Here is a 27,387-nt window from a genome sequence, read left to right as displayed (position 1 = left end):
ACCCAATCATAAGCAGAGAAAGGGTTGATTGATTTGTGCACACACTAATTGTACGAAAGACATTCTTCAGCACACCCAATCAGTGTCTACCAAGTCAAACGCCTCGCATTGTGGACTAAATAATAAAAACAGGAATTGAAAATCCGATGTGGGACAAACATGGCTGCTTCCATGGTCCGGTGGCTGAGGGGCTTGTATATTTTTTTTCTGACCTGTCTTTTTACCGTCTCTGCGTTTTTGAATTTGGACGAACTAAATGAGATGAAATATGGAATCCAGATTCTCCCAGATCCTGTCATCATGGGACAGGTGAGGTCTAAGAGGTTGTTTTGCAAGCTCGCACTAGCACTGTGGCAACTTGCTAGCTAGCAGTGTTGAACACTTCAGTGTTGCGTTTGCTTGTTTCCTGCGAGCTAGTCTGTCACCAGCTCTCTAAGTCACTTTATCTTACTGGATTAATCGTCTAGCTAGCTATCTTAGTTAACATTAGCTTATTTTTTAACTGAGCACAGAGATTAGCTCGCTAGCTAGCCAATCCACGCAACGCGCTAATTGTCATTGTGATATCAGCAATAGTCATGGATAGGTTTATAGCAGTAGCATTTTCATTTGTAAAATGTCACCTAGTTGTCCAGCAAGATAACTTACGATAGCTGGCGAACTATTTCGCTTTTGGTGACCATGTCTACCTGAAAGCTGACTAATTTCGTCGAGCATATTGTGCAGCTAATGTTAACAGCTGTCTAACTTTCGCACACAGAGGTCATGTGATTTATATTGTTTGTGGACGCCTGTTACATTAGGTATATAGCTAACTTTGGACGATGTGATCAGATGGCATAAGTAGGTATTAAAGAGCTGATATCTATGCAAATGCTTAAATATATTGAGTCAGAGTTCTCATTGTGGTGTTCCAATATTTTCACGTAAAATGATATCGATTAAATCATTAAAACATGTCTATGTCAGTGCTTTCACTTGTACAAATGGGGTGAGTCATTGATATATTCCAAATAGCTGTCTGCTGTAATCAGAGCTGTTTGCCTGCATAGCTCTCTTGGTCTTTACAGTGACCCAGCCACGAGAATGCCTGTAGGTGCAGAGTGTCAAAACTAGCAGTGGGAGAAGTTCATTAGTGAAACTCATCATAGATTGAGCTACAGTCACCTGTCAATCACTTACTTATTTGAGGAATCATAAGGTTTTACCCTTTAATGCAAAATGCAATAATTGTTTCAAATTGGTGAGTGATTGATACCGTTTGGTCAGTAAGCCCATTTTTGGTTTCAGCAAGCTTCTCTCTCCTCTATCAGAAGCACCACTGCTTAACTGCAAGTGCAGACTCTAAGACTTCTCTACTTCTCTCAGTGTCCCTAGTTAAGGTTTGCTCACGTTGGAGTGTGGAAAGCGTTGACTGCGTGGACTGATTCTCTGCAGCGTTGCCGGGTGTCTCACTTCTGTGTCCGGTCGTTTCCAGGCCAAGTCTGAGAACGTGATGCTGGTCTCCAACAAGTACAAACAGCTGTATGAGTGCCGGCTCCCGGCCCAGGCTGTGCGTTTCCACCAGGACCCAGCGGCCGAGCCCGACCCCCAGGGCTACTCAGGCCCCGGGATCTCCGAGCTGCTGAAGCCCATGTACAGCGCCCCCTGCCTGGTTAAGGTCAGCAGTACAGCCACCGTCCTGTGGCAACGGCCATGATGAATGCATTTTAATGCAGCACCTTTCAGAGTCTCAGAATACTTTACGGTTAAGGTGGGAGCTCACCTCAGCCACAGCCAGTGTGTAACACCCGACTGGTGTTGAGTCAGTGTAAAAACAGTAGTTATAAGGGTGCTTACTGTTTATGTATTTGGTAGTATTCAAATGTTGCACAGGTGCTACTAGGAGTTGCACAAGTAAAATTGTGTCATTTATAGCTAGTCATTGTATATTGCATACATTTTTGTAAAAAGCTTTTTTATTTTATTGTTATTGTGCTGTGCTTTTTGGTTAATAATAACTATAATTAAGATTCAATTGTAGCTTTGATTCCTGATGGAAATGGGCCTTAACATTAATGTTAACACTAATGTTGCAAATTTAGGACCTCGGTTTGGTTCCCATTTACCAGTCATTTTTAGCATCTCTGCAGCTGAAACTGTTCTTCAGTGTGGTGAATTTGGATCTGATAGAGCTCCGTATGGAACAGGGATTAATCCTCACGCATTGTCCCCTTTGACCGCAGACCAAAGACTGGTGGACGTATGAGTTCTGCTACGGACAGCACATTCGACAGTATCACTTGGATGGTGAGATTTCTTTCCCCCCCTCAAGAAAGTTTTTATTTCCCCGTCACCTGCTGTCAATCAAATGACGTGTACCCCTTTGTTGATATATTCTGAGAACTTTTGGTCAGCGTCGTGTATGGTTTTGTCCATAGATTCAGAAATCAAAGGAGACGTGCTGTTCCTGGGTTATTATGAGTCGGAGTTTGACTGGAATAATGAAACTGCAAAGGTAAGCAGGATTTAATTTCGAGTCTGTTTCACATATCATCTAGCTCATCTTTCGCTCTCGTTTACTCAGCACTTAATTCATTAACTGAAGTGGTTAATCGCACCATTAACTCCTCTCATAACCCCATGACCTCAGGCTGTATTTATAACGCTGCACGGAGTGAAAATTTACCCCTCAAGTGTGGGAAAACTTTATTCCTACTTGTAGAAGTTAGAAGTTGAGATGTACATAAATATGTAGCTTCAAAAATATTTGCCATGAATTTAAGAGCCCTCAAGAACTCTAAAATTTTTAAGAGGAGTCAGAATGGTCACATTACCAGGGCAGAAAAGGTGAGGCCCAGCCTTTCTGAAAGAAGAGATTCTTATTGTCTAATGCAGAGTAAATAAAATCAATAAAAATAATTAAAACAAAAAACTGAATTCATACAGCCCCTTCCATGCAACTTGGTCTTGTAAAGGTCATCTTAATGCATGTAAGTAAATTTGCTATGACTCTTCACTTAAAATTGATTAGAACAGCTTTGTAGCGTACATGTTTTAGTCTCAAAATTTCTCTTAACATTACTCTTGAGAGTAATTCTTAGAAGCTGCATACAGCCACTGGTTTCTTGGGACTAAACTGGTTACTGAACAAAACAAAAAATCTGCAGACCCTGGACCAGGGTTGTGTGGACCCTTTGTTCAAATAGCTTTACTAGGCAGGTCAAATGAGAGCTAATGTGTGAATTAAGTTAGTTCTGTAACTCACACATATGCAGTGCTGTTACTGAGGCTCAGGTCTCTGTATCTGCTCTGTGGTCTCCTGGCACGTGCGGGGGGGGGGGGGGGGGGGGGGGGGGGGGGGGGTTGTTATTGTCTGTGTCTGTCACTCACAGTAATAATAAACAGAAATGGTGCATGGTGAGAAGCCGTGTTTCATCAGAATTTCTTTTCTATTTTGTATGTAAATACTATGAAATTCATATTATATTTATATTAAAATTATTATAAATATGTATTGAATTAAGCTAGTTAATGTTGAGAACATTATTGCTTTGGGATGTATATCATGTGAATTGTGCTGTTCATATGCTGTATGTTTGACCTGAAAGCTTTCCTTCAGTCAAATTTGAGATTTTCTGTTGCCAAAGTAAGACTTTAGACATTTAGCACTTTGTGGATACATATAAGAAGGCTGGATGAGCCCAGTGCGCATCCAGAAATGGTTTCATTACGCAGTTCAATGAACGTGTCATTGTGTGAAACAACGCCACAACACACACGCTCTTCACACACGAGTACCGGGGGCGAAGATGAGCACAGCCAGCAGGTCAGGAGCAGAAGCACTATACAGTACCACCAGCAGGTCAGGAGCAGAAGCACTATACAGTACCACCAGCAGGTCAGGAGCAGAAGCACTATACAGTACCACCAGCAGGTCAGGAGCAGAAGCACTATACAGTACCACCAGCAGGTCAGGAGCAGAAGCACTATACAGTACCACCAGCAGGTCAGGAGCAGAAGCACTATACAGTACCACCAGCAGGTCAGGAGCAGAAGCACTATACAGTACCACCAGCAGGTCAGGAGCAGAAGCACTATACAGTACCACCAGCAGGTCAGGAGCAGAAGCACTATACAGTACCACCAGCAGGTCAGGAGCAGAAGCAGCAGTCATTCGGCCTCAGCTACTGTTTCCCGATGATTGGCATGAAGCAGGTTATTGAAATGCCAGCGGTGCCAGCCGAAGACGTGCTCAGTTTGCGCCGCTGGAAGCAGGAACAGGAGTTTGTGGTGACCCGTCGGTTGCCTGCGCCCGTGAAACTTGGCCCCGGTTTCACTGTTGCGCCTCAGGCTGGCATTTAAAGCAGTCAGCGCGGTGGCATTTCGCGGGCTTGCCCGTACCGCGGTGCCGCCCTGAACGGCAGGCACCGGACCCGCAGCGCTCTCGCTGCCAGCCTGAACTCTACCCTACCCCGCATCGACGCGCGGTCGTTCCCCGCGACTAATGTGAAGCCAAGCTGTTTCCACAGTCGGGGCGCTCTGACAAAACACACAAAAGCATGGCAACGCAAATGTTTCGCCTTTTGATTTGTACACAGACAGTCTGAGCCTCATTGCTTCATTTGCCTTCTCTTGCCTAATTTGCTAGTTCATGTCAAATGTGAGTTTCTATTTTTGGAGAGTTTGTCATTATTACTGGGTTTCTCAGGGAATGTACAGCTATCATCACAATTAAGTTATTTATCTGGGTGCGCTACATTTTGTGAATGAAAGCCAAGTTATAGTCCGTGAATATAGTATTGGATTGTAAAAGGACAGCCTATTGATTCAAAAGGAGGGCATTAATCCACAGGGCACTCAACAGCTATTCTGCATTCTGCTTTTGCCACAGATGTTCTGTATACAAACCAGAGGGTCACTTCAGCCTTCCTTGCATCTTCTGTTCTTCCTCATTCTAGGAGCCTTTCCAGTTGGTCATGCTGACCTGCAGTACTGTACTAGCCAGTCTTCAACGAAACCCCTTCGTGATTATCAATAACAAGCCAAAAATCTTAATGCTTTCAGTTTAAACATGACAATGAAAACTTTCAGTTTTAAGAATACATAGGTGGCCCTGTGGTTTGTGTGTAGACCAGGAGTGTCAAACTGTCCTGGAGCACTACAGAATTGTGGTTTCCTATCAATCAGCAGCCAGTTTAAGCCTTGGGGTGTGTGGTCTCCAGCCGATCGATGACTAAAATTGATCACAAAGTGCTGAAAAACAAGCAGGCACTGCAGCCTTCCAGGACTGAGAGTTGAAGAACGGTTGTGTGGCCCGCTGTGCAGTGCAGCACAGTGTCCACCAGGGGGCCCTCCTAACACGCTTTTCTGTTTTCCATGTACTTCCCCCCCCCAGGCGTCAAAGCAGCACAGGCTGAAGCGTTACCACAGCCAGTCGTACGTGAACGGATCCAAGTGCGACCTCAATGGGAAGCCCAGGGAGACCGAAGTCCGGGTGAGAGAGAGCGTGACCGTGGCATTTCAGCATCGTTTGTCCCGGCCGTGTGCTCGTTCTTTAATAATGCGCCATGTCCACAGAGGGACAGTGTTGGCCCTGGGCAAGTTTTAATGTTTGGTTGACACTGTGTGAATTTACATAAAACGTACTCCCCACATGGCTCGACACGGCCTTATTGGTCTCAGTCCGTCAGCTGCCCGTGAAATTTAAAATTACATTATGTTAAAAACCGGTTTATCCAGAGGGATGATTCGTAGTGGATAATATCAGTGTCACTCCCAGGAATACAAAACTGGGTGCTGCTGGGTGGCTCACTCCGTAAAAGCGCAGCTTTTTTTCTAATCTGACCCGTGTCAGTGCCAACTGTGGCCAGTAGCCCTGCAGGGTGCGGTACACAATTATCTTCACTTCGCCCGAGGGATATATGGGAGGGATTCAGTTGGCGGGGATAGCGGTGTTCATTGCTTGAGCTACTCAGGTTGGCTTGGTCTCTGCGCAGATTGGGTCTCCTCCCCCCCACCCTGCATGCACGTGGCTTGTGCCTGCGGTGTGAAAAGAAGCATCTGGCTGACGCCGTGTGTTTCGGGGGAGAAGTGCAAGCTGTCTTCCCGAGCCGGCAGCAGGGGTGTACATGGTTTGCAAATTGGTCATTCCAAATTTGTGTGGGATTGGAGATGCCAAATTTTTTTTAAAAGAAAGGTATAAAAAACTGTGGTATCTCAAAGAAGGTGGAGGCACAGGGAAGTGTAATAACAAATATTAACAAAGAACAAGTTGTACTGTAACAAAAAAAGGCTATGATTGGACAGAACCTGTTTTATGCAGCTGTAAAAGAAGTCTTTGTAGGAAGAAAGAAATATTGGAGCGCAGATGGAGAAAGTCATTATCTCCTGCGGTGGAAATGAGTCGTGTGGCTTTGTCATCAAAACTGAATCTGTCAATGAAGAAAAATGTGAGTGGTAATAACTGGCATAACAGGTCAGTGAAAGCACAGCCGTGGCATTTGGGCGGGATCACGAGACGCGGCCCCTGCCAGCTCGGAAAGACGGAGAGCCCATAACCGTTTTGACCCCCCGCCCCCTCTCTCTCTCTCTCTCTCGCTCTCTCTCTCTCTCTCTCTCTCTCGTGCTCGCTCGCTCGCTCGGCGCGCTTTGCCTCCAGTTCCTGTGCGAGGAAGGTTCCGGAGACTACGTGGCGCGCGTGGACGAGCCGCAGTCCTGCCGCTACGTGCTGACGGTCCACACCACGCGCACCTGCCACCACCCCTTCCTGCGCCCGCCGTCCACCACCAAGCCCCACGGCATCGTGTGCCAGCCCGCCCTCAGCCCCCAGCAGTACATGGACTACGTCAAGGCCCAAGTCTGTGAGTGACGCGTCGCCGCGGCGCCCTGTGAGGCTCACAGATTCAATGGCAGGGCTCCCCAAGACCCGTTAAAGAGCAAGCCAGCACTCGGCAGAAACCACTCTCTATGGTTAAAATGTTTAGCCTGATGATTGTACTGCTGGCTCCAACCAATCGGTGATGTCATTACAGGTATTTGCCTCAGCTGCCAATAGAAATACGCACTTTGATTTAGGTGTGGCCAGCACTGCAACCTAGTTACTCTTCAAAGACCTCAAATTAGAAAAAAAGAAAACTTGAAAATTTATGAAAATAACATAGCATGGCTATTTTTTATTTGGATATTTTTTATTGTACTCTGCCATTGCAAGAAGTTGTTCCAAACTCTCTGAGCATGTACTGAATACCTCCAAAACAGAATGTTTGTTATGGGCATGCAGGGTCATCCTGCTTTTTACTCCATCTCGTTTCACCCTGTTGAGTGCTGCCCTTTTCCTCCTCATTATAAAACGCTAATTGCTGTCTTCTGAGGGTGCTCTGTCTGGGACGTGCAGCACCCTGCAGTTAGTTACGGGGGGGTGACGGTGCCTCCCCTTCCCGCAGCTGACACCAAGCGCAAAGTGGAGCAGATATCAGAGGAGCTTAAGAACCTGGACGAGATTCTGGCCAAGGACGAGGTCGCGGATAGCAGAACAGGCGAAAAGACAGCAGAGGAGGATGCTGCAGTGCCCTCTGTTGGCCAGGAGGACACGGATAAAGGTAAAACGTTGCGTTTTAAGGGTACATTTTGGGGTTAACACCGTTAAATATTGGGGTTAAACAATAACAGGCTGGGATTGAAGAGTAAAGGGAACATGCAAATCCCACAAATTGAATGTGGATCAATCAGTTGCTAGTCAGATGTTAGAGAGCCAGGTATGTATGTGTCAGTGTGTTTTGTATAACTTGTTTGCCCTTTTCTTGGGTGACTGGCAAAGCTCACAGTTGATTGTTTACACAGCTGGATATTGATGCAATTCAGCATGAGTACCTCGATCAAGGGTCATGTCAAGTGGTCAAATGTGTTGGTCTCACATTTTGCTGTGCAAGTTCACCTCAGGCTGATCAGGCATAGTCATGTTTTTAAAAAGTCAACTTAAAAATAAATGTTGACCGTGACTACATTTGGGGCTCGGTGTCAACTCGACCATCATTTGTAAAAGCTTGTTTGAGTCATGACGCAATTGTTAACTTGCGTATGAAATTTTGCATGTCATGTGACCGGTTTCATTCCAAATTTAGACTCACCCCTGTGGTCTGTGCTGTTCCATGCATTTAAAGTCTTACTGTGAAAGTCCCTGTCATAAAAATGTTGTCTGAACCCTCTTGGTTCCAGCCTCCCCATTGGTCTTTGACCCCTCGCAATAGATCATTCTACCATTTTATTTGTCTAGTTTAGGACAAATAAAATGAATGAAAAAAACTGCTGGGTGGCCTTCAATAAATAATACTAGTTTTTAGAGAATCGTTTGGTACTGCACAGGGATCTGCAACCCTGGTCCAGGAGAGCTGCAAAATCTTGTGGTTTTCGCTTTTGCCTAAAAATCTGAAACCAGTTCAGACCTTAAAAACCTGCTGAAGTGAGTTTACTGTGTCATCAACTGCTTTCAGTGATCATTTAAGTGCTAAGGAGTAAAAAATAAAAAATAAAAAACCAACAGATCCTGCAGGTTTCTAGTTCCAAGGTTGCAGGCCAAGGGTATGAAATCTTCTCGCTGTCAGCAAAATTAACTTGTCAAACTTGGAAACAAATTCACGTTTTCTTCACAAACACAACGGGGCGACATAGCTCAGGAGGTAAGTCTGGCAGTCGGAGGGTTGCCGGTTCGATCCCCCACCCTGGGCATGTCGAAGTGTCCCTGAGCAAGACACCTAACCCCTAATTGCTCTGGTGAATGTGAGGCATCAATTGTAACGCGCTTTGGATAAAAGCGCTATATAAATGCAGTCCATTTACCATTTACAAAGTTACGGACAGAAAACATTGAGTGGGCACAGGCCTCAGAGTGTCTCCTCAGCCTTTGTTTCTATTTTACTCTAAGGAAGAGACGATGGTGCCGGTGCGGTAGGAATTAACCAAATTGCGGACGTAGCGCTCTGATTAGCCATGTGCGCGTTTGAGCAGGAGCGGACGACGCGTCGCCGGAAGACGTCTCCGTGGAGGACGCGGAGGACGAGGAGTTCTGGGAGAAGGCGGCGAAGCCGGACGGCAAGACTCCCAAGGACACTGAGGAGGCGCAGAAGGTAAGGAAAAGACATCCTTTAATGTTGTCATTTGCAGTTTATTTTAAAGAAGATGTTGGTTTAGGCACCGTGTAGTGCAGTTTTAAAATTATCATTTTATCCATCCGTATCGGAAAAATCATGATGATACCCATCCCTAGCGTCCGTGTACCAGAGGAACGTGGCATTCAAACTGGGTTAAAAAAATAAAAATAAATTTAAAATCATCTCTTGTACTCCACCATTGCTCTATTATAGGGAAATAGTCAAAACCAAGCCTGTGCATCTAGCACAACTGACACTAATTGAAAGTCTTTTTTCATTTAGATTTTCCAGGCAGCCAACGTTAGTTGAAAGAATTTCCTGAATTTGGAACGCAAAACATAATTTCTTTTGGAAATGCTGCATACATTATTTCAATAAATTCTGTCATACAACTAAATTCTTGGTTGATTGGCAGTGGGCCATGGGCTTGGATTACTAATGCAGTTTTGTTTTCACAGATTGACGGAGATACAGCAGAAACTGAACTCGGAGATAAAGGTGAAGGTCCATGTCATAACCGAGTGGCTTTTTTTTGTTGTCTTTTCATCAAATTTAGCCCCCTTTCCACAGATTCATTTACCCAGTTTTTATGCTTTCTCCAGCAGAATTCAGAGAAGGAAAATTCAATTTTAAGATTGTCACAGACTCGTCGGACCTAATGAAATTCGTCAAGCACCTGAAAGAGAACAATAGAAAGGTCAGTGACTGAGTAACCAAGGACAGGAACTTCTCAGTCAGGTGACTTCCTGGCCTGAACAACGTTCAGTAGCTTCTCAGTGACATCTTGGTAACTTCTCGCCTTCAGTAACATCTCAGCAAGGTCTCAGTAATGCTTTGCCTCAGTTATGTGCAATAATGTCCTCTCTGGTTTCACTAATTTTTTGGTCTCCAAAGCGTCTCTGTAAAGTGTAAAGTCTGAGTCTGTAATGGTCTGCTTAGACAATAGTAGGATTGTTTGTAAGTCTGTAATGGTTTGTTCAGACCGTAGTGGGATTGTTACTAAATTGAAAAAACTGTTGAGCCTGCAGTTTTTTTTTTTCTTCTCCAAGCTGCAAGCTTTCCAGTGAGTATGCAAATATCCCTGTTTGCTTCTCCCACCGGTTCAGCCAAATCTTTAAGGAGTGTCTGAACATTTGTAGGCCACGTGAAATTGAATGAATGGGCCTGTCTTTGTAGACAAATAAAAGTGTTGCACCAGAGAAGGTCAGATAACTGTTTGACCACTCCTAACTGACGTCAGTGGCAAACGAAATGGGGCACCATGACTGCACGAAATCCGACTGTCTCACCAATAAAGGATTCATGTGGCCTCCTTCCTTTGTTCAGACTGGGATGAGTGTAGGCCTGGTTCTATGCAAATATGAAGTCAATGGCATAACATAAATCACAAGATCAAATGTAATAAGCATTAACAGAATTACTATAAACACGCATGAAGGGAATGTCATCCGCAGTGTAGACATGTTTGGAATAATTTAACACACGGTGCAGAGGCAAGGAAAAACCTTTAACCTACACCTCGGAGCGGAGTATTGCGCTTATACCATGGTCATTTGCCAAAGATTAAAATAAAAGAGAGGTCCTTAAAGGGGCAGTTCACCAAAAAAATAAAATAAAGCTATATTAGCATGTGGTATAAGTGCAATCTGTCCATCCAGATAGTTTCAGTAAGATTTGATGTGTTTTCTAGATATCTGCTGGAGCTCACCCTGATACAGTGGACACCAAACGGGGCTCAAAGTACCAAACATATATATTTGAAAAACTCAACAGTAACATCTCATTCTACTATAATGAAACAGTTGCTCATGAACTTCCATAGACCTTGTTGTGCACGGTATCATCGAAAACTACTTTTCAGGGAAGTACGCCAACTGTGCAAAGCCTCAACCAAAACACGCCAGTGTTCTGGGGTGCAGTGTCGGCATTGTTAAAAGAATGTTTTTGCAATGTTTGAAAAGATGTTGATACTGCACTCCAGAATACTGCCGTGCTTTGATTGAGATTCTGCGCAGATATACACAGTTGGCATACTTTGGTAGAATGTAGTTTTCGATGAAGGCAATGACTAGTATGAAACAAACTTATGTTTGAATCATTACAGTCTAATAATAAAAATAAATTTGCATATTGATGCATGCACACCGGTATCTGACTCGTGCTGTGTAATATTTGACCGACAAACCGCAATACTGCTCTTTCTCCAATGGCTAATGTGTAACCGTGGTTAACCAATAATGGCAGCCAATAAGAGGCGGGGCATAGAGAGAGAGACTAAAAGGCGACATATAAGCCTTCTTGACACAAACCTTGATACTGAAGCTATGTCCGTTTGCCTGTCCCTTCACTGTCCTCACAGGTGGCCTCTGCCGACCGGAGAGAGAGGGGAGAGGGCGGGGCTGAGGGCGGGGCCGAGGGCAGGCAGGAGGAGGGAAAAGACAACGCAGAGGAAGGGGAGGACGAAGACGAGCGCCTGCTGCAGGAGTTCGAGGAGGAGATTGCCGACCTCTCCGTGCCCTCGGCCAAGATCGATGCCATCAAGGAGGAGATGCAGAAAGAATTTGACAACATCATAGACGAGGTACAGAATGGGGGTCGAGCGGTTTGGTTGCTAATGGCTCTAGCCATGAGCTGAGGCCACATTCTTTCCCATGCCTGTAGTCGGAAGACCGAGAGAGAACAGAGCCCGTCTGCCAGATCATATTATATTCTCTGTTTCTCAAAGGTGGTAATCTAACAACTAAATATGCAACACTACTTTAAAAGAAACTTACACTTTTGATTTAGTTTACGAAACTAAGTTACCTTTGCTTGACTGTCCCATTGTAGAACACTCCTGTATGACTATGTTCTACAGCCAGCAACTGATTATTGAGGTTTGTTCACCAGGCAACAACATGCAACATTCCATGTGGCAAAATGCAAAAGAATAGGATAAAAACCCATTTGGTACTTTTCTAAACCATGCCTGGCCCCGAACCTTTTTCCTTCAAGGCCCAGCAGGAGCTGGAGACGGAGGGCCTGAAAGGTGAGTTCGACCGTGGCCAGGCCACGCAGACGCTGGAGACCACACTGGACAAGCTGCTCGACCGCCTGGAAGACAAGGAGGTGCTGGAACCCGGGCCCGAGGGTGAGCTTGGGGCCGCGGACCCCGCCAGGGGCAGCCCGAGCCTCGCCCCCCGCCAGCCAGGTAAATGACCCGTCCTAACCCCCCACCCCCCCAGCTTTGACGGCCTTCTGGATGCCAGAACACAGATTCTTTAGACCAACCAGTTGGTTAGCACCTTCCTTCCTCTCTGCTTCTTAACTACAGGAGTTTCTTGTGCTATGAATATTCATGAACAGGCTTACCCAATTATTCGACTTTACTTTAATTGGTTGTGCCCCTTTACAATGTTCCAGTTTGATTCATCCAGTTTAATGCATGAACTTATAATGTTTCTGCTTTAGAGGCACAGAGAACTTTCAGTGTCAAGAGCAAGGAGATGAGTATCTTGTTTGCCTACAGAATCTGTGGCCAAACCCAAATGTGCTCTGCAAACACAGGTTCAGTTTGCAGACATGTTGGGTTGTGACTGTATTCCTTCCATGTCCATCCACAGACCTCTAACCAAACCTGATCAGTGAAGTTCATAGTTGATTCATTAGAGTTCTGTGGGGACATTTTGTAAGGGTGAAATATCTTTTCATTGTTTGAGTGGCACGCAAACCCAAGGTGATCCCCTATGTTTACATGGACCCTACAGTTTAGGGCAGGCAGGGAAGGAAAAAAGTGAGTGCTAACATGTTAACATTTTCATATGTACATCAGATTTCCATTGCTTTAGTGAAGTGAGCATTTGAAACTGAAACACAGGGATTTTTGGGTTGGACATGGCAAACACGCCCAGTAAGTGATTTTCACTATTGCGGAGAGAAAATCGATGTACAACCAATTTCTTTCCCTGGTTGACCATCTTCAGAGAACAGCCTTGGGTAAAGTTTTGATCAAGGTGATGCTCACAAATTTTTCACACCTCATCCTCCATTCACTATTAATCCTGTCTGCCTTTTAACCCAAAGACTAAGAAACCTTCCGTTTAAAGAGGGCTATTCTGGGGGGTGAAAGGTCCCTCAACCGATCGGAGGCAAGGGTCTCGCCCGATAAGGAACTGCTCTGTTGGTGCCAGCTCAGGGTCAGGTCCAGCGCCTCCTGCTGTTCAAGTGACCTTGTTGTTTTGTTTGTCGCTACCCAGACCAAGCCCCTGACGACCATGTTAAAATCAAAGTTACTAAGTATAAGCCGGGCGGCAGCCCCGATCGGCAGTTGAAGGTGCAGGAATTGAGCGAACGGGACCCCCAAATGCAGCACATTAAGGACGTGGTTAAAGAGCAGCTAGAACGTGCGGGCCTGAAAACGGAAGGTAGGAGAACGGTGGCATCCGCTGGGCACTTCTCTTCTTGGGGCTGGTGTTTAACCCAACCTTCTTTTCCTGCACCCCCAAAAAAAGCAAAAACGATCAAAACATCCAGAAGGTGGACACTAACCTCTATCAGGGAAAACTCTAAGGCGGAGATCTGCAGCCTTGGTCCTGGAGAGCCTCAGAGTCTGCTGGTTTTCTTTGTTATTCAGCACTTAATTACTTGTACTCAGCACTTGATTATCAAAGCACTTTTACTTTTCTCAACTGGTTTCTTGGGTCTGAATCGTTAGCTCGTTCTAAGGCACAAGTAAAAAGCCAGCAGATTGTTTGGCTGTCGAGGACCAGGATTGGCTAGCCCTGCTCACAGGCGCCACGTCGCTCGGCCAGTTTGTTTGAAGCAGACGCCATAGCGCCCCCCCCCCCCCCACACACACACACACACACACACACCGGCCACTGCGGGGCCTTGTGTCGGCAGTAAGTTGTTCTGTGTGTAATTTCAGCCCTTTTTAACGCTCGACTGCTCTCTGCTTCTGCTTCGCAAAAGATGTTCGTCTGGTTTCCACGCCTCATTCCCCACACGGTCCAATCACAGCCGGCAGACGAGGGGCATAAGTGTCACACCGCCTCAGCCATCAGCTCTGTCCACACCCATTCTTTGATCTTTATTTCCAACCCTTAATCTTTTGTGTCCCGTTGTGTGGATTGCTGGGAGTGGTATGCTTCCCTAAAATAGTGTTACAGTTTGTAGTCCTAAAACCTGGAAGTACGTTCGCATTTTTGAGCCATGGGTTCCCTCATCAGATTTCCAATGTTTTTTCCCCATAGGGATTTCTTTTTCTGCCAAAAATAAGGTGTGTTAACGTAAGCCTAAGAGAGTTTCACGTTTTGTTTTACAAAAATAAATTATACCCATTGATATCTCAACCATACATTTCGAAGCTGTTATGTGCTTTAAAAAGTAAGTTGCTGACAAGTTGCTATATTGAAACTACAACAATGGTTGCATTCTGGCAACCGCCACTCAAGTTTCCATACTAGCCCACCTGCACACAACAACTGTTGTATCCTTTAAAGGACATAGCGACTTCGAAATTCACAGCTGAGCTATTAATGGGTGTAATGTCTCGTAGAAAACATGAAACTCTTGGACTTATGTTAACCACAGGCCTTATTTTTGGCAGAAAACAAAATTCCTATGGGGGGAAAAAAACGCGTTGAAAATCTGCCAAGGGAACCCATGGCGTAAGAAACGTCCGGGTTGGCCTACAAAAAGACGTCATCGCTGTAACACTCTATTGTGTATGAATGCCAATATGTGGGCTGATGGGTATGTCCTTTCAGGTAAAATTGAGGTGAAGATCCTGACACGCCGGTCGGCCGAGGAGGCGGGGGACCAGTGGTTGACAGAGGAAGACACCAAGTCTTTTAGAGAACTGCTAATAAACCTGCTGGTAAAGCATGTGTTGTTTTATACATTTTATTTGTTAGTCCCTGGTATTGATCACTAGGTTTAGTTACTGGTAGTTTCAACTGGCTTCCAGCAACAAAACCACTCCTTGTGTCTGTATTGATAGTTGAGGAAAACACAATACTTTTAGAGAACTCTTAACGTGTTGGTTTCTTCCGCTATCACCGCAAATCTGATGATTTTCTTCTCTGTCAGACTGGGGGGACAGAGGAGGTGTACAAGGAGCAGAAGCGGCAGCAGGAACTGGAGAACAACTACAGGTTTGTGTGGGGAGAGAAGCAGGAGGAGGCTCAGTCCACCGGGACCTCGGATTCTGATGATGTGGACTTCTGAGGAAGACGACACCAAGCACCATGGAACACCTGGGAGGGGGGAGGGGAGTGGTCACTCTCGCCGTGTCACAGATCAGAACGATGGCAACGTGCAGCGTCCATGGCCATTAAAGAGTAGCTACGGGGGTAACCAGCATCCACAAATGCCCCCCTCCTCCAGGTGACCTACTTCACATAGCACATAGAGCATCGGCCAGTACGGCCGCGTCTCTTCTTCCATCTTTGGCGATCGACAACTACCCGGCAGACCAAACCGTCAAAGCACACAGGGTTGTGGGAAGTCGAAGGGGTTGGAAAACATAATTTTGAAACGGATGACGGGGAAACCACCGTGAGTTGGACTGGAACATCTGGACCTTCAAACAATCCGTATTCCCAGTACGTGGACTTAAGGAATTAGACGTTGTTCTTTTGACTTTGCTTAAGAATGATATAATACTCGTGGCCCGTCCACGACTGTAGTGACTGCTTGAGTCCCCTTTTCTCACTTTCATACCGTAAAATTTTCAGTGTATTTTTTTTTTTTTTTACAGTAAAAGCTTCTTCTGGTACTTTTCATAGGTTGGCTGCTTGTACCTTGGCTCTCACAAAACTCATCTGTGCTCTCTTGCCAATATAAAATTTGATAAAAACGAGTTTATTTAAAATGTGTGTATTGCCAACACTGTGATCATCACTCCCCTCAGCATTGTAACAATTTAGGGATATTTTGTAAGCTTATACCAATGAGGGGCTTATAGTATGTAGTTATAGCCACTTCATGATTGGCGAGGAGCAGGTCTTCCATCAAATCAAAACTGAAACATTTCATGTAGACATCAGTGTTTAAAAGCTGTACGGTGGTGTGAAGCGTAGGTCTGTCTGCTAGTACATCTTTGTTAATAATTTTGAAAATTTTGAATGAATGCACTGTAAATATACATGCTGGGATTATGAACAGTAGATTCTATTTCCTCAAACATTTATAGCACTTTAAATGTAATCTCCTAATGACAAACTTTGTAAACGTGTGCTGGATGCAAAAGTGCAAAACTGAGCAATTTAAATGTCCGATTTGGAGGAGTGGGAGGAATACAGGACAGAGGTGATTGAAACCAAAGTATTTGGAGAACAGTTTCCATCTGAGACTTTTGGCTCTAAACACTTGATGCAAGTTCACATTTAGGCGATTTCATGTTTTCCTCAAAGGGGGTCAAGCTAAAGCAGGGCGGAACACCCAGATCTTGAGCAGGGGTGCATTAAAAACTCAAACTGATAAACTGTGGACTCAATTTCCCATCAGCCACTTTGTGAAAAGTTATTTGGCTAAATAAAGTACATGTAAATATCACTACTTTTTTTGAACAGCACAGCTTCTGTGCATCTAGCTACCTTTCAATTGAATTGGTGTATATAAAATTCCACTTACAAAACCTGAAGCTTAAAATTGTGTGTTGAATGTATGAGAAAGGAATCCTTAATTTATTCAAACTGATTTCATAAATGCCCTCTAGCCTGAGCATCTGGCATCTGTCCATTTTGAGTTGACGTAACAATTTTGTCTACATGTGATTCACATGGAGCTATAAACCACTGATTTGAACCCCCAACCCCCCCAAATTTCTGCTGAAGGAGATATACCTGTAAGACATGAAAACCTTTGTCCACCATCCACTACCAGCAAACAAGGTTTTAAACAAAGGTTGCTTCAAGTATATATTTGATTTAATTTTTTTAATTCATACGAATACTTCTTTGTTTGTAGTTTTTTCCTCAAGTCTGATCAGATAAGTGACAAAGGGCTTTTTGTGTAAACTTTGTGAATAATTGTACTTCCTTAAATACTGTAAATAATTTTGCTTGCCCTGGGGTGTTTGGTGGGTGTTGGAATTTCTGTCAGCATAGTTGTTCATTGTGGGGCCATCGGTTAGCTTGTTATTAAAACAACTCTAATCCATTGTTTTCATCATTTTTACATTTATGTTTTTGATTGATATTCTGCCACATTGGTTAAATACTCAGTACAAAACCTTAGCTGAAGTACTGCCTTTCTGTTGCAATTCCAAATACATGCATGTGTATAGAAGGTAATGAGCGCCCAGCACATTTCAGTAAAGTACTAAAGGTATCAGTAGTTACTAAGCATCGCTGTAGCATTCATTTGCCTTGGATATATGCCTGGAAGTAGCTGCTCGACTTTAGGTGACATATAATGACCCCTTCTCAATGTCTCAGGGCCAGGCAATGCACTCTGTTCTTATACCGTTCAGTGGTCTCAGGTGTGTCGTGACACGTGACAACTGAAGCATACATCCAAAGAACTCGGGGGGGGGGGGGGGGGGGGGGGGCATGAACGCAAGGTGAACCGAATGAACAGTGTTTAAAATGTTTTGCCTCGTCAACTGCAAAACTTAATGGCTGTCTTTGGTATCCAAGTGTTGGCATGCAAAGGTGCTTTAAACTAGGGTGTGAAGTCAATGAATTAGAACTCCTCAATAAAACAACTTGATAGATACACGAGCCCAGCCTAAGGGTGATGTTGAAATGTGTTGAAGGGAGGTATTTACAACCGCCCTGTAAGGAGGCGTGTAGAAGTCGCCATAGTCACACAACTGTAAACTAGGAGGACATGAGTCGATTCGTACATAGTTTCAAAGAGCAGTTTGTTCCATTACAGAACGTGGGAAGTAACGCTACTGGCTAACATCAGCTAGCTAGCTACTCTGGGTTGATAGTAGAGCTTGGTTTGCGGTGTGAAGCTAACTTGTATAACCATTTTACAGTTAACACTTCCTCTAGGGAGTGACATTATGAAAATACGCGTTTAAAGAGGAACTCAATGAATGCATATTTTAGATTCTCAGAAGTAACGGTGACTAAATAAGCGCATGCAACTTTAATTGCGGACTCGACTGAACCACGGTCGTTAGAATCATGACAGACAAACCAAGTTAGCACTATCTAGTTTACATTTGCTACATTGTCCTAGCCGACAGACCCGAGGCTGGAATTTGCACTTCGCTGATAAAATGACGCTATATGTTGGTGAGTTTTTGAACACGATTCTAAATCGCTTTCAGGTTTTATTTCGTGAACTGGCCGGCCTATGGAGCTTAAATCTGTAGCTTGTTAGCTAGGAAGGATCTCATGCTGCCCAACTCTGGGTTGGCGAACTCGATGCTAAAGCTAGCTCTTTACAGTAGTTGCCTAGCATAACTAACATAAGGACGGCTAAGGCCTGACACGTAACATAGCTAAATTAACCGATGTGCCCTTACGCATAACATAGCTAGCAAGCACTAGTTGAGCTAGCTTAGTCCAGTTAACCAGAAAGTATGTCGTTAGACGGCTAGGTTTACAAGTTAAAGTCAACATTTGAACACTGTTTCCCTTGCTATGAGACTAGGGTAATTAACTAGTGTAGGTAACACGAGAAGATGGTGGAAAATATGAGACACTCATCCTACCTAGGAAAATAATTTGGCCTTTGTTAAGTCTCGTTCTCTTTGACTGAATAACATTTGTTATCATCATAGCTAGCTTGCCAGATCTCACTACGTCAAAATCTAAAACGTCATCGCTGAAAATGGCTGTATAGTGTAATTCCTTGCTTGCATTTTCTTAACTCGTTGCACATTATGTTGTCAGGGAAAGTTCCATCCATCTGCAAAGCGGTGTGTCCCAAATTTGAAAGAATTGTTGTAGAATTGGCTATTCTAGTGTGCCTAGCACTGGATAACTTTTATTGATCATTTGAAATAATACAAAAGTATACATTCGAGTAGGCATCATCATAATTCAGTATTTATTTTACTTGGAACTGAGAATTGAAAACATTTTACAGGAAACTGAATTTACGATTTGTCTCTACATTCCAGTATTCCCTCTTTTTTTTTTCCATGTATTATTATTATTTATTTATTTATAGATATTTGCAGTTTGTCCAAATCTGTGTGGTTAAGTTGTGGTCTGGTCCCCGTATACGGACATGACTAGTTTGCTGCTTCCTACGAACAACCAACTAAATTACAACTTCGTAGGCCTAATTTTTACTACACACAACAGATTAGCCAAGCCATTCTGTTCTGTGAGCTGAATTATTATTGACCGGAGCTACCTAAAAACAGTTTCCGCAATACAATATAGGCTATTATTTAGTCCAAACTTTAACGTGTGTAAACCAATTGTTTAAATTAACTGGCGAGGTAATTTTAGGATACGGTGTAGGATTTGAGTTCCTCATGTTTCGTCCATCTACTCATTTTACATGCCGTTAATCGAACTAGCTTCATAGCAATATATGACATGACATGTTTTTGTGGTTACAGAACAGTGAGAACACTAATTGTGCTATCAATGATTGGAATCATGCCCTATAGAAAGTGAAAGACTGATACCATATTGTGCATTCAAAAGGCAAAACTTTGACACAATTTTTTTTTTTAACCTTAAAAATCAAAGTTTTTTTGAGCCTTTACATTTGTCAAATGAAACGAATGTTGGTCGCCGAACCTGTTTCAGACTGGAAAGTCTAGTTCTGACTGAAAGTCTGGGCTTCACCCTATCTAGATGTTTGTTTAGCACCACATCAGCACAGTCATTGTACTAGACTAGTGACGAGAAATACACTGGCATGTACGAGAAGTACTTGCGGTGAAGAATGGGTGTAATATATTCTGGATCTTGACTGTAGCCAGACCGGCTGGGTTTTCACTGAATATTGAACACAGTGATTTGTGGGATTGAAAAACTAGCTAGCCTTTTGGCTGTTTTTGGCCTGGTTCCTGAGATCGAGAACGTTTTTTAGGCAGGCCGATTATGTCTCTTCACTGCGAGACTTCCAAATGAACCTGGTGACCCTGATGTAGGCTACCTGATGCCTTTCTGTTGCAGACGTGTAAAGAGAGAGAACATAGAGCAGCTGAGAGGGACGCGAGTCGGGACTGGTCGGGATGAAGTGCCTCGGCTCGAGGCTGGCCTTCTACGTGGGCTTCCTGGTGGGAACCTGCACACTGTACCTGTTTCTCAAGCAGATGTGGCTGGGGAAAGCCGCCGGTAGGCGGTCGATCAACGGCGAAACCCATACCTGGAAGGCGGAGGATCTGGAGCACCTCAACGTGCGCCACGACCACGTCACAGGTACCGGATTAATCAAATCTCTCTTCCCTTAACTCCTCTTTACATTAACTTCCTTTAACGTCCTTGTTTACATGCGAGAACATATGAAAACCTGCGATAAGTAATTTATATTTGTTTTTCATAAAGCTATCCTTTCTGTAGCTGAGCTACTCTTTAAACTTTGGCGATCAAAAAGCCGTACGCACATTTGTTTAATCGTTTGTGGCAAGCGGCCCCAGATTTGAATGGTGCCATAAAAGTCTTCTGGTGCTCTGATCCTGTTTTTATTTTCTCTGAGTATTGAGTTTGCCAGAATTTCTATATTTCTGGGATATAAATATGAATTTTATTAGACCGTAGTTTGATTGAAAACTAAAGATAATAAACACTGATTTCCATCCATTATATACCCGCTTATCCTGTGCTGGGTCACAAGGGGTGCTGGAGCCTATCCCAGTGTGCATTGGGCGAAAGGCAGGAATACACCCTGGACAGGCCGCCAATCTTTCGCTGGGCACACACACCATTCACTCAGCATTCACTCACACACCCATACCTATGGGCAATTTAGCATCTCCAATTAGCCTACACTCATGTCTTTGGAGGAAACTGGAGTACCCGGAATAAAACCTATGCGGACACAGGGAGAACTCCACACAGAAAGGTCCAGGCCGGATTCGAACCAAGCACCTTCTTTTGAGGCGACAGTGCTACCCATTGCACCACCGTGCCGCCCTTAACTCTTGCTTTGTTTAACAAATATATGAAGCAGTGAAGGGGGCTGTTGTTTACTCTAGTATGGCCCTGAAATCCTGGTCCAGTCCTGGTTTTCTTTTCTCCCACGTAATTAAATGAACAATTACTGCTACTGATTGGCCAGACAGTCTACACACCGGACTCAGGTAAAATGGAGGGTGGAAAACCAGCAGTTCTTGGCCCTGGAGGATCATGATTTGAATAAAAGGGCTCAATGTTCTCACTGTCATTGGCACAACTCATGTATTTGTCGTGTCAAGTCTAATTTACTTTTTGGTTTGTATTTTAACATGAATGGCACAGTCTTATTGCACTGGAGTGAGTTGAGTGGGCAGACAAATGGCAGTTAATTATGTTTTTTGCGTAAGATAGGTGAGGGGTGTTACGTTTTGTATTGTTTGTATTTTCAGTGGTCTTCTTATTTATGTTGTGAAGCAAAAGGCAAATTTCCATGTAAGTGGAAAATAAGGTCTTAGCTTTAAGAACTGAGACAGGATGATGGGCTCACAAATGGTTTGGGTGCCAAAAACTGGCTAAGAAAAGTGTAGGTTGGGTTTGTGGGAGGATTTACTAGGGAAAGTTTGAAGCGCTGATGTTGAGGGCGGGGCTTGGGGTCTTCCCAGGGCAGGACAACAGCGTGGCGGACGAGCTGTACCAGAAGGTGCGCGTCCTGTGCTGGGTGATGACGGGCCCCAAAAACCTGGAGAAGAAGGCGCGTCACGTGAAGGCCACCTGGACGCGCCACTGCAACGTGGCGCTGTTCATGAGCTCGGAGGAGGACCCGGACTTCCCCACCGTGGGCCTGGGCACCAAGGAGGGCCGCGACCAGCTCTACTGGAAGACCATCCGCGCCTTCCGCTATGCCCTGGAGAAGCACGGCCACGAGGCCGACTGGTTCCTCAAGGCCGACGACGACACCTTTGTGGTGCTGGAGAACCTGCGCTGGCTGCTGGCCAACCACACGCCCGAGGAGCCCGTCTACTTCGGCAAGCGCTTCAAGCCCTTCGTCAAGCAGGGCTACATGAGCGGCGGCGCCGGCTACGTGCTGAGCAAGGAGGCCGTGCGCAGGTTCGTGGAGGCCTTCGACACCAACACGTGCGGCCACACGTCCCCGGTGGAGGATCTGGCCCTGGGCCGCTGCATGGAGAAGGTGGGGGTTAAGGCCGGGGACTCCCGCGACACGCTGGGACGCGAGACCTTCCACCCCTTCGAGCCCCATCAGCAGCTGACCAGCAAGTTCCCCAATAGCTTCTGGTACTGGAAGTACTGCTACTACCCCGTCGTGCAGGCAAGTCGGGCGGGAACCTGTTGCTAGTAATGGCTGACAACACTACTACAGAATAAGAATGATCAATTAAATGTGTTACGAACCAAAACAGTCATACAATTGAAAAGTTTTGTTTTTTGTGAATATTGGTGGAAAATAGGAGTAATGATTTAAGTATTTCCAATCAGTATTTGGCCTAAGACTGTGCTGCTGAGAATCAAAATGGGAGAGTGATCATGTATGCTTACAAACATGGAGTGCCCGATAAGTCTTTTTCAGCATTAGTGGCATGACAGTGGGTGTGTCCAGTCTGAGGTTGGGTGTGTTTAGTGGTACTGAGAATCTGATTTGCTGTTTGGGCTTTTGACGAGTCTTGATTGGCAGTGTGGTAGCTAAAGAGTTTGTGAAAAGGCGTTTGGCTAATGAATACACCTTGAACGTAAGAGATAGGCAATTGCATGGGGTCTGTAACTATTCTGAGAGATCGCTCCTGCTCCTTTCCCACAGTAGCAATGTTTTGCCTGCGTAGCCGATCCATGCTCCCATTTGTGATAGGAGCTGGTTTACGGCTTGCCTCTTTACGCCCCTTTGTTGCCTCATGCTGAAACATTTTCTAAAATGGCCGCCGGCATTGCTGTAATGCCTTCTATCTGCACTCTGTCCCCCAGGGTTCCCAGTGCTGCTCCGACCTGACCATCTCCTTCCATTACGTGAACCCCGAAGTGATGTACCTGCTGGAGTACTACACCTATCACCTGCGCGCCTATGGCTACCGGCACCGCTACCAGGCCCCGCCACCCACGCTGCCGCAGACCGACGGGTTAGCGGTAGCGGCGGCGGCGGCAGAGAACGCGGAGGTGCGGCCGGTAGGCAGGGACATGGTTCCGGTTCGGTGGGAGGAGCCGGATTTGAAAAGGACGCAAGCAGCGCAGGAAGTCGGCACTGGGAATGCCGAAAAAAAGCCAGAGGATGGCGGGAATTTCGAAAAGAAGCAATAGATTGTTCCAGAAGATTGTTTTTTTATGTCTCTCCTCAGATAATGATGTCTATAGGAACTACGTCCAAAGGGAGTTTTTAAAAGGGATGTGCGTGTGCGTGCATGTCTGTGTATGTGGGAGTGAGAGAGTATAGGAATTTGTGGCAGTTAGGCTCGACCAGCTAAATTGCACGTGCTGATGGTGACTAACAGAGAGGGAACTTGACGCTCCTCTTTGTTCCACAAATGGTACAAGCTGTTAAAAATCTGAAGCTGCGCAACCTGCATTTCTAACATTCTGCTGGGTTGGCTGCACTTTTGGAAGGAAGTGTTGGGCATATCCAAGCAGTGGATTGTATTTGCCTTGATAAACCTGTTCCTATCATTGCAGGCAAAGCAGTTTGCCTTTAGAGGTGTTTGAAGTAGCCTGTTTTACTGGAAATGTGATATTTTCTCTGTGTGGTTTTGGCGATTTCTTGTTTTAATGACTTAAATTATTTAACACACCAGCATCCTTAGTTTACTCAATCTGTGAGCAAACCTGAGGGTTTTTTTTAATGCCCTTTTTTTTTGTCTGAAGATTTAGAAAAGAAAAAAGTTTGAGTTTGATCCGCTGTCTTAAAGAGCAGTTTTGCACGGTTAAAAAAAACCCAAAATTGGTGACATTAAGGGCCAGTTCCACAGACACGGATTAAGCATGGCCATGGTCTAAATTGAGTTTTGTGTGGAGGGGCTTAATCTGTTTCTGTGAAACTGGCCCTAAAAATCACCTCATTAAATAGTTGAAAATGGAGTGGAAGGGACCAAGTCATTGTTGACAAAGTAAATTAAGAGTCAACAGGGAACTCTCAAAAAATAAATAAATGAGCAAATAATAAATAGGTAAAAGTGAAGGAGAAAAAAAATGTAAACTTGAAAATAACTGCATCTGCCTATCCTACCGAAAGACTTTCGTGAATTGTGCGGACTGAATATCCGGACTCCCCAGTGCCCTCTCCTTTAGCTCCCTCCGAAGTAAATGCGAGCAGGAAACTATGAGCGAGTGCTTACGGCACAGGCTAGCTTAGCTAGCCGCTCGCAAACACACTATGGGTAGTTAAATGTAACTTCACATAAGCCAGCTACCTGATAATTCCTCATGCCTAAAAATGATCCTTAAGCGAAACAAACCCATGTAACGTGCCAATAAAGTGTAATCGTTATCTGTACTGCAACAAATTTTACAGCATAGTTTTCACGTGGTGCCAACCATTTTAAATCGTATCATACCTTCGCACTGATAGTGCCTAACAATGATCTGTCTGGACACACTTGCTAATTATCACTCCCCATTTCTGAGTGTTGGGCTGAAATATCCCCACTTAACATGACTGGACATTGTTTTAATTCAGCAAACTATCTAGCAAGCTAACTGTGCTAAATGCTAGTTTACATGCAATGTATAGAGAAGGAAAGTAGGAATGAATGTGTTGCCGTGTGATTCCACCCTCCCCCTCCACCTAACAGCATTTCCCCATGGTGGGTTGGAATATAAACCGTAGAAGTTTATTTATATATAATAGGTTGATTTTAAAAATTCAATACTCCCACATAATGCAGTTGGATGCCTTAATTCTGATGCATATGTCATTTCGATGCATTGCTCAAAACAGTGAGAAAAGTATGCCAATTTTAATCCTCAATCATTCCAGCCTGCACACTAGCTGGAATTTAGTGTGGGAACGTTTGTTAAATCATTTTTAAAAATGTCTCATTGACATTCTTTATAAAGAAAAAAGTAACTAGTGACTAATCTGTTAACTGGTATACCTCAGATTTTAAACCAAATCTACTTATACACATGTACATTTGTAATTTTCTTCCGAAGATTTTTTTAATAAAAAGTGACTGCCTGTCAGTAGTATATTCAATTATTTATATTATCAGATAAATTTGGTAAAAAAAATAATTTTTGTACAGCTAATGCAGTGTACACACACCTTGGATTAGTGACCTGGGTAGGAATTGTTGTACCTGTTTTTGATGCTACAGTCTTGCACAAACGACCTCTTCCATAATCGGTACGTTTTTGCATATTGCAGACGAGTTTATTTGACCTACAATCCTGTTTTTCTCCATTGCTTGAATTTCTTGTCAGGTCAGGAATGTTACAGTCCGTGCCGGTGTATTTTTCACGGTGATGGTTGAGCTCTGTGCTGCCCTTCTCTCAATCGCAATCGCAATGTTATCATCGGACTGAATAAAGGCAAATTTACCTTAAAAGGTTTGCTGTATATGTGTGTGTGTGAATATATGTATGAATATGTATGTTTATGAATGCATCAATCGGGTGTAGCACTGAAGAACTCGCAGAATCAGATTCGCTCCCCCAGGCTGCTGTGTGGAACTGACACTTCCTCTTACTCTGTACGCTATGCAGCCACACTGAAGGTAAGATTCATTTGATTCCTTTTTCTTTTATTTTGCATATTGTGTGTGTGTGTTTTGTGTGTTGTGTGTGTGTGTGTGTGTGTGTGTGTGTGTGTGTGTGTGTTGTGTCTGAGACCGAGTACCTGTGAGCTGGCTTTGATGATGGATATAACTGCTGAGAACCCGACAGTGTGTGTGCGGTGTTTCAAATGTGTTTAATATTAATAGGAAAGTAACAAACTACTTGCGAGACACTCGTTTAAAAGGGCACAAGGTTTTCAATTTTTTATGTATATTGCAGGATGGAAATGTTCAGTGTTGTATAATATATGGAATTTTTCTTTTTTTTTAAAATTAAGATGTTGCCAACACCGTCCTTGATGTCATACTTGCGTACAGCAAATCCTATTCCCTTTTTTACAAATGATCCTCAAATATCTATTTGTCTGCCAGCAATATTACCTGCAACAAAAAAAAAACCTTTTACAAAGCAATCCAAAATAACACAAGATATTTCCCTTAACACAAGTCAGTCTTACAATAGGCAGAATTTGTGGGCTGAAACTCACCCTGTCCTGCACATTCTTTTAACAGGATAAAGGGGGCTTTTGAGTTCGCCCTGCTGGATCTCTGCTGCATTGTGCAGCTTCACTAAATCATGCCTGAACTTGGGCACCCCATTCAGACACAGTTCCCTAAGCCAGTCCCCAGTGACAAAACTTTAATAGGAAGTTCCAGTAATTTAAGAGTGCCTGGCCATTTTTTAACGTAACAATGGCCAGAACAGAGACTAAATGTGTGCCTGTTTCTCTGTACAACTGGTTTTTTAAATGGCTTTTAAATAAATAGTCACACAGCAAATGGCAAGTATAGATAAAGTATGCTTCAAGGCACGGTGTGATTCTCCGTCTGAAGTACTCACTCTTGTGCGCTTGATTTTTTGTAACATTACTTGATCAGCTGCAAAACTTTGCATGTTTTAGAGCATTCTGGAAAGCATTCCCTAGTTTCCTACCAGTGTTTAGGACCCCATCGTGAATTCAGCCGTCAATCAATCAGTTCAAATGTAATTGCTCTCGAAAAGGAGCCGGCTGTCACACTGGATAGAAAATGGCTACCTTGATACCTGTGAACTGGTCTGCCTGATTAGAAAGACCATAAAGGAATATGGGAGACTCATTTTTCATAGCATACATGTCTTATTGTGACATAATGGGGGCTTACTGGGGAAATAAGTGAAATTAATCGTCTTAATTCAGGCGATACCTTCTTTGTTTCTGTCGACAGATGAGACCGCAGTCCTGATGCACTGTCGTCGTTAAACATCCCCTGGCACTAACTGCAGGGAATGAAAGGTTCTCTGGTTTTCCAGCCATTCTGCAGGAGCAGGATGCATGGCGGTGGCTGTTAGCAGGAAGACATTTATGTATAAAGTGCTTCTGATGAATGGTGCCGTATAAGTTCAGTCCATTACAATGCAGTGAATATTTGACGAGGGCTATTGAACGTGCTGAGTGGCTTATTCTCTTGAAACATTCTCGGGTAGTT

General features: G+C 44.2%; 2 protein-coding genes across 4 annotated transcripts; both read left to right on the top strand.

Moving 5' to 3' along the window:
• Positions 1-111: 111 nt before the first annotated feature.
• Positions 112-17,271, top strand: os9 (OS9 endoplasmic reticulum lectin). Of its 3 annotated transcripts, none has more exons than XM_035387464.1 (15): positions 112-309; positions 1,478-1,660; positions 2,226-2,289; positions 2,421-2,497; positions 5,378-5,476; positions 6,641-6,842; positions 7,425-7,580; positions 8,986-9,104; positions 9,587-9,626; positions 9,731-9,825; positions 11,488-11,709; positions 12,123-12,318; positions 13,364-13,531; positions 14,876-14,985; positions 15,198-17,271. In XM_035387464.1, exons 1-15 carry the CDS (start codon positions 160-162, stop codon positions 15,333-15,335), a joined length of 2,019 nt encoding a protein of 672 aa, XP_035243355.1. In that variant the 5' UTR covers positions 112-159; the 3' UTR covers positions 15,336-17,271. The 3 variants fall into 3 exon arrangements, with proteins under 3 accessions (XP_035243355.1, XP_035243356.1, XP_035243358.1); XM_035387465.1 differs by having other exon boundaries at positions 160-309; positions 9,734-9,825; XM_035387467.1 differs by lacking the exon at positions 13,364-13,531 and having other exon boundaries at positions 160-309.
• A 390-nt stretch (positions 17,272-17,661) lies between these two features.
• c1galt1b (core 1 synthase, glycoprotein-N-acetylgalactosamine 3-beta-galactosyltransferase, 1b) lies at positions 17,662-25,703 on the top strand. Its single transcript, XM_035387463.1, has 4 exons — positions 17,662-18,358; positions 20,207-20,452; positions 21,811-22,475; positions 23,123-25,703. Exons 2-4 carry the CDS (start codon positions 20,266-20,268, stop codon positions 23,450-23,452), a joined length of 1,182 nt encoding a protein of 393 aa, XP_035243354.1. The 5' UTR covers positions 17,662-18,358; positions 20,207-20,265; the 3' UTR covers positions 23,453-25,703.
• The last annotated feature ends 1,684 nt before the right edge of the window (positions 25,704-27,387 follow it).

This window comes from Anguilla anguilla, chromosome 13 (genome assembly GCF_013347855.1).
Source record: "Anguilla anguilla isolate fAngAng1 chromosome 13, fAngAng1.pri, whole genome shotgun sequence".
Lineage (NCBI taxonomy): Eukaryota > Metazoa > Chordata > Actinopteri > Anguilliformes > Anguillidae > Anguilla > Anguilla anguilla.
Note: the sequence above shows the minus strand (reverse complement) of the source record. Positions and strands in the feature narration are given on the sequence as shown.